Source organism: Tenrec ecaudatus, chromosome 5 (genome assembly GCF_050624435.1).
Source record: "Tenrec ecaudatus isolate mTenEca1 chromosome 5, mTenEca1.hap1, whole genome shotgun sequence".
In the NCBI taxonomy this organism is placed as follows: domain Eukaryota; kingdom Metazoa; phylum Chordata; class Mammalia; order Afrosoricida; family Tenrecidae; genus Tenrec; species Tenrec ecaudatus.
Genome location: NC_134534.1, coordinates 182,079,897 through 182,086,880, shown reverse-complemented (window position 1 = coordinate 182,086,880; position 6,984 = coordinate 182,079,897). Strand labels below are relative to the sequence as shown.

Here is a 6,984-nt window from a genome sequence, read left to right as displayed (position 1 = left end):
GACTAAGTTATGTATGTAATACAATAACATTGTGGGGAAACTGTATCTAAATCTGTATTTGCATAAGAAATAGATGTCAGGCGACGTATCTACCAATGTAACCAATGATCACGAAAACCGCCAGTTTCTTTCTGTTATGCATAAGTTAGGCGCCATGAGACGACCATACTGATGTACCAACAGTGTACTCCAAAGTTACCCGTGGCCCTCCGGAAGAGAAGGGCTAACTTTCACAGAAAAGCTAAGAAGTTAGATTGGGCTTCAGTGCATGTCTCTGTGTGACTCAAAGAAACTCCATTTCCTTTTTTTTTTTTTTTCATTGCAACTTTCTCTTGTGCCAACAGATAATGAAAACATCCACCTCCCAGTGTTGTGATTGCATGACATGAAATAGTAAGAAATGACCACTCCTGTTCAGAGTAGGCTCAGAGCAACATAGGATTCAGGGGAGGCGATCCGGAAGGAGGAGGCACGCGCCTGCACCTTGGGACACTTGGCAGGGTTTGGCTTCGCTTTATTTTGGTTTCTGGCTGTCTTTTCTGAATATCCAATAGCCATCTATCTATTTATCCAAAGTCTACAGCGTGGGCGGAAAGGAGCTGGTGACGTAGCGGTTACGCATTGGTTACGCGACCCGGTAGGCGGAAGCCGCCAGCCTCTGCGCGGGAGAAAGACAGCGCTTTCCCCTCCACCAGCCAGTTACAGCCTCGGACCGCTGGGGGCGCTACCAGCCGGCGCGACCCGGTGGCACTGAGGTTTTGCATTCGTTGTTTGCGCCCTGAGACAACAGTCGGCGGCGCTCCGCCCCCTCGGACTACAACTCCCGGCAGGCTCCGCGCACGCACCTGCCACGTCGCCCGCTGATGGCGCACTAGGCAGCGCGGGGAATTTCGAGTGGCAGTGCAGCGCGGGAGGCCGGCGAGCGGCGGACCTCCAGGCTCCCTGGAAGCGATCATGGACACGCTGACCGAGCCCCGATGGCCCCCGGCCTTGGGCGTCATGAAGGTGGGTGCTTTGGAACGGGAAGGGGCCCCAAGGCGTCCGCGAGCGCCGAACCCACGAGCGGGAAGGGTGAGTTGGCGGGCCGGGCCTGGGTTCTGGGCTCCGCGCCGCCTCCTGTTGCCCCGCGCCTCTGGGCCTCAGTGTCCCCCCTCCGACGTGGCGGGGCCGGCTTTGTTCTGTCGGGGCGAGCTGAGGTCCGCTGTCCCCTGGGAGCCGGTGTTCCGTGGTTCGGCCGCCACAGTAACCGTGACGTGGATGGAAACAGGCTGTAGGAACAGTGACAGCGGCAATGATAGCTCGCCCTTTCCGAGGGGGACTTTGTAAATGCTCCCCGTCCTTTAGTGGAGTATTTCCCAAACCGACACCAAGTAACTTCCACGTCCCAGCGCCGGGTTGTGCTAGCATACATCCTCATTCCTCGTTCCTAAACCTCTGGAACAATTGCTAATCCCAGGCTCTGCACGACTCCAGTGCCGTCGAATCTGTTCCAACGCACCGCGACTCCAGGGTTTCCAAGCAGATGGCTTGCAGCCACCTGACAGCGCCACTAGGGCTGCTTCCAAAATCCCCACCCACTGCCTTCAATCCAGTTGATGGCGACTCTATAGGGCAAGGTAGATCTGTCCTTGTGAGTTTCCGACAGTGTAACTAACCGTTTGCAGGAGTACAAAACCCAGTCTTTCTCCCGCGGAGTGGTTGGTGGTTTCTAACTGCTGAATCGCAGCCCAAGTTATAACCACTAGGCCACCGTCAGACTCCTGTGACCACTATTCCACCAGGGACCCCCTTCTTAGCCTTTCATAAGCAATATCATTACAATAGCCTTTACTTTTATGGCTACGCTCTTTGTGATAGGGCATGCCAGTTTCTGTTGACGGTAGTGATTAACTCCACTAGGCATAGTGGGCTACCAGCTGGACTGAGAACTGCTAGGTTGGGGTTTGAAGCTTCAGTTTACAGCCTTGGAAACCCTCAGGGATGGTACCGGGTTGCTGTGAGTTGGAATGGACTGGACGGCTGTGAGCAGGTTGCTAAAGCGCACTTTGGATTTGCTGTGAGGATTGGGATGGACAGCCTGTTTTCTTTTTCACTTTTGGGATGGTGGGCGGGTCACGTTCTAGGACACTGGGTTTTCCTTCTTTATAAACTGAGGATGGTGGTATCTGCCCCACTGACTTGTAAGGCTGAGGACAGCGTGGAGGGACTTGGGGAGGCTCATTTTGCCCACTAGCATCCAGTGTTGTCTATAGTGTTTGGGAACTCGAGACGTCTTGACTTGTCGCATGGCATCAAGTAGAAGGGTTTTCATTGATGGGGCGTTAGCACCAAGGTGCAGTGGAGAATAGCCTAAATGTTGAATTCCCATGGTCCTGGGTTAAATCAGGACTCTGCTTCCTGCTAACTGTATATAACCTTCAGTTGGTGATTTAGAGTCTCCGAGCCTCAACTTCCTCAGCTCAGACTGGAGACAAAAGTCAACGGTTGGTATTCATGTTGTTAGCTGCCTTCCACTACTTCCATCTCCTGGCACCTCTGTGCACAAGGGTCTGGCGGGGTATCCATCTGTTGCTATGATCCACGTCCACTGTCTAGTTTCCAGAGGGAGATCACCAGGCTTTTCCTCTTAGTCTAGCGGTTCTCAGCCTGGGGGTCGAACAACTCTTTCACAGGGGTCGCCCAATTCATAACAGTTGCAAAATGACAGTGATGACGTAGCAACGAACATAATGTTATGGTTGGGGGTCACCACCACATGAGGAACTGTATGAAAGGGTCGCGGCATGAGGAAGGTTGAGAACCACTGTCTAAGACTGTCTTTCTTTCGAGTGTGGAAGGTCTGCTGGGATCTTTTCAGCATTAGAACAACATGCAAAGGTCCCTGACAGACGGGCTCTGTGGGTGAAGCCTAGATCTCTCATTGGGAAGGCGAACCACCATTGAGCCCCCAGGCTCGCCGACAGTTGATTGAGTTGATTAAATGAGGTGATGAATGTGGGTAGGGGTCATTATCCTCAACATACTGCAGGGCACATCAGTAGGTGCTTAACGGTGAGTGAAATCTTAGCAAAGATGTCGCTTTGAGGACGGAGGTGTACTTGACCCATGCCGTGGTATTTTCATTTACCCCCCCCCCCCCCGAAGCATGTGAAAACTGGACAATGAATAAGGCAGACTGGAGAAGAATCGATGCGTTCGGCTTATGGTGTTGGCAAGGAAGATTGACAGGACCGTAGACTCCCAGAAGAACAATCGAATCTGTCTTGGGAGAAGTACAGCCAGGGTGTTCCTTAAAAGCGAGTTGTCAAAAGTTTGTCTCATGTGTTTTGAACATCTTATCAAGAGAGACCAGCCCCTGGGAAAGCATGCCGTGCTTGGTAAAGTAGAAGACCAAGGAGCAAGAGGCAAACCCTCAATGAGTCGCTCCAACAGTGGGCTCAGCCGTAAATGCTTGGAGCGGTGGTTCTCAACCTGTGAGTCAAGACCCCTTTGGGGTCGCCTGATCCAAAACAGTAGCAAAATGACAGCTATGAAGTAGCAATGAAAATGTTATGGTTGGGGGGGTCACCACGGCACGAGGAGCTGTGTTACAGGGTCGCAGCATTGGGAAGGTGGAGAACCACTGGCCTGGAGGAAGCTGCAGGACTGGCGTGTCTTGTTCTGTTGTACAAAGCTGAATCGATGGCACCTCACAACAGCAGCACTGACTTGTTTATGGTGGAGGTGTCTGCAGTGTTTTGAGAATTTAATTAATGTTTCTTTGTTGGTAGTAGCACTTGGTGTGTTTTTTGTTCTTTCTTTTGCTTTTTGTTTACTGTTCGAAGGGTGAATTCATTCAAGAAGGCAAAAGAAGTCTGTGGCCTCTACATCTACCAGCATTGTAGAGTTAAGCATATTTTATGTTTCCACTGTGTCCCCTAGTGGCATTTGCTATGTCTTCTCTGACTTTATGTGCATTAAAAAAGGGACCTGGGGGAAAAAAAAAAGGGACCTGGGAGCCCTGGTGGCACAGAGATTACACATTGGGCTGCTACCCTCAAGGTCAGTAGTTTGAAACCACCAGCCATTCCAAGGCATAAAGATGGGGCTTTCTACTCCAGAAAAGAGTTACCATCTTGGAAACTCACATGGGCAGTTCTATCCTGTCCTAGAAGGTAGCTATGAAAAAAGGAAACCAATGCACACGATCCGCGGGAACCTGGTGGCATCGGGCTGACTGTAATAGCGGCAGTTTGGATCAACCCGCAGCTCCATGGGAGAGATGAAGCTTTCTATTCCCGTGAAGAGTTACGGGCTCGGCAACCCACAGGGGCAGTTCTGCTCGGTCTGAACCGACTCCATGGCAGGGGATGAGTGAGACTTGCACTGTACACACAGCTACCAGGCTCTCCAAAGCGTGCGCCTCTTTGCCTCCCTCTCCTGTCAGTAGCCACAGCCGGGCGGAGGCCTTGGCTCCACTGTATGGACGCGTGGAACGTACTGTTGTGTAGTGTGGTGCAGAAAGCAGCGGTGCAAGGACTTTCATTCTAGTCCTGCTTTGGCAAATGCCCGCGAGCGGTGCCCACATTGGATACAAGGGTCCTGGTTCCCGTAGTCAGGGTTCTGAGTAGACCATCGAATGTTTGGTGTTTACAGCCGCAGATTTGGTTCTGAACCTGTGGCATGGCTGGTATCTCCCGCCCCGACAGTGACTGTGGACCAGTGGGTGGGGTGGAGAAAGAGGCCCAGTGAGAGCGGGGAGCACGGGGAGTGGGGCAGGGATGGAGCAGGCCTGGTGCAGGGGGCTGACACTAGGACATGGGACCTGCGCAGCGCCAGGTGAACCTCATCACGGGGTTGGGGAAGCCAAGGTCTGAAAGAGGGAGGCCTTTTTCCGTCTGTCCAGATTCTCTGCAGCTTCTCTGGGATTAACATTTGAGTTTACACATTGGAAAAAGAAGTAGTAAATGGAGAAAGCACGTGTGGCAGGTGTTCTCCTTGTCCATCTCTGACATGAACATGTGCATTTGTACCTTTCAGAAACTAGATGACTTGCTGCGATGTGGGATTTGCTTTGAATATTTCAACATTGCCATGATGATTCCCCAGTGCTCGCATAACTGTAAGTGTGTCTTTCTGGGAGTTCAGTAAAATGGTGACTTTGTCGGGCTTTTTAAAACATGAGGTGCTGTTCATTTAACACCATAGATACGTGCATACTGTGATTTCTGAGGTCTTCAATACCCACCTAGCATATCTGAAAGGAGCCCTGGTGGCACTGCGGGTTAAGCAATGGGTTGCTCACAGAAAGGTCAGCAGCTCAGACCTGCCAGCCACTGTGACCGAGAGAGAGGTGACGGGGTAGAGTCTAGGAACCCCACACCGCAGGCCCATCTGCTCACTAGGCTCGTGTGGAGCTGGGAGCACTGAAGGCAGTAAAGGTTTGGGCGACTTGCCAACTTTTATTGTTTGTGTCGAAATCACACACAGAAAGGCCACCCCCGTAGAGTGTGCTCACAGGATTGTCCCCATCACCTTGACCAACTTGTGGTCACTCTGCTTTGAAACGCCTCCTCTGTACTTTGAATTCATTCATAAACGTTCCCACTGGCCCAGGCTGCTGGGGCCTGAATGTCGATGCGGCCCCACAGGAACCGCACAACCCAATGGGTTAAGGAGAAGCCACCGAAGACTTTGGGCGGGCATCGGTAGTGCCTCTGGGTTGCCCTCAAGTGGTGGGTCCTCTGCTGTGGACCCATGGATCCAGTCCTGTCCTGTCCTGAGTGGCATGGGGGCCCAAGGTTGGGCGGCGCGTCCAGGAGCATCGCAGAGGACGGGGACAGTGGGTGTCGCATGAAAGCTCCCACTGTCTCGGGAAGGCTGCAGGGTAGTGACTGGAATGGGGGCTGGTACAGACACTCCGGGGTTCCTGGGGAGTTAGGGACTGGGAGGGGGTGAGGTGCCAATAGGGGGCTTTTATTTGCCAAGCATTTTAGATGTTGAGCCTGAGAATCTTTGTTTTTATCAAGAATTTCTAAGGTAGCACTGCAGCTCCCCAGTGGGAGAATTCTCCAACTGAAGGTCTTCCCAGGTGCTTTATCACTTGTGTGATGCAGGAAAGACTCACCAGCTGAAAGCTGTCTCTTTCTCGACGGTCCTAGTACGTACACATGTTTTACTCAGCCACCTGAGGTCTTTATTAGCCTCTGGGGTCAGCCTGTCATTGCTCAGGAGCTGGCCACTAAATTCCTGGAGTTACCTAGGACCACACCCTCTCTCGTCCTCTGTGTCATTCTGAGAAAGTCCAAGCAAGTCAAGTTCAGAGTAAGAAATGTACTTTCAGTGGATCGTAGCTCCGATGCGAAAGCATTTTGATAGAAAGCGTAGTAAGAGGGTGGCTGCTGGCAGCGTGGACTGACTGCTGACCTTGCCACAAGCAAATGCTTGCCAGTTGTCCAGCAGCTCCTCAAATGGAGAACTGTCGCAGGAATTGCCACCTCAGAAGACGGTTGTGACAATGGAACGTGCGGAGTTCGGTGCCGGACACGTCGTTTCTAGGGGCCCTCTGGGTGGTTCCGGCGAGGGCCTCACGGCACCAAGCCCTGCCCTTCCTTGGGAAGGCGATGATGGCCTTTCAGAATGCAAGCGCTCCCATATCGCATCTGATTTGTCAGCGAGGACGATCTGCAAACACTGAGACCCTTGCACGTGTGTCCTAAGACTGATGAGCACTGTGTTAGGCTGGGTTGACTAGAGAAACAAATCCAGGGATCATGCATGGATAAGAAAGAGATTTATATGGAGGAGTAATTCTATACGAAATAAATGTGCCAGTCCAGTCCAGTCCATAAGGCTGATGTTAGTCCCTAAATCCCTCTTCACTCATGAGACCACATGCAAAGGTGCTGAATACAGGAACACCGCTGGCCAGTGGGTGCAAAGTTTTGTGGATCCAATGGCGGTGACGGTGTCACCGGGCTTGGTGGCTCTGAGTGTGGCTGTCAA

General features: G+C 52.1%; 1 protein-coding gene across 5 annotated transcripts in view; it reads left to right on the top strand.

Annotated features, from left to right (window-relative positions):
• Window positions 1-846: 846 nt before the first annotated feature.
• The window catches only part of RAD18 (RAD18 E3 ubiquitin protein ligase), a 98,974-nt gene continuing 92,836 nt past the window's right edge, over window positions 847-6,984 (top strand). For 3 of the 5 annotated variants that reach the window (XM_075550385.1, XM_075550384.1, XM_075550388.1), the window contains exons 1-2: window positions 849-1,005; window positions 5,020-5,101. In XM_075550385.1, the coding sequence (XP_075406500.1) occupies window positions 955-1,005; window positions 5,020-5,101 (133 nt within the window). In that variant the 5' untranslated portion in view covers window positions 849-954. Of the gene's footprint in view, window positions 1,006-5,019; window positions 5,102-6,984 lie in introns of all 5 variants that reach the window. The other 2 variants (XM_075550386.1, XM_075550387.1) reach the window with 2 other exon arrangements.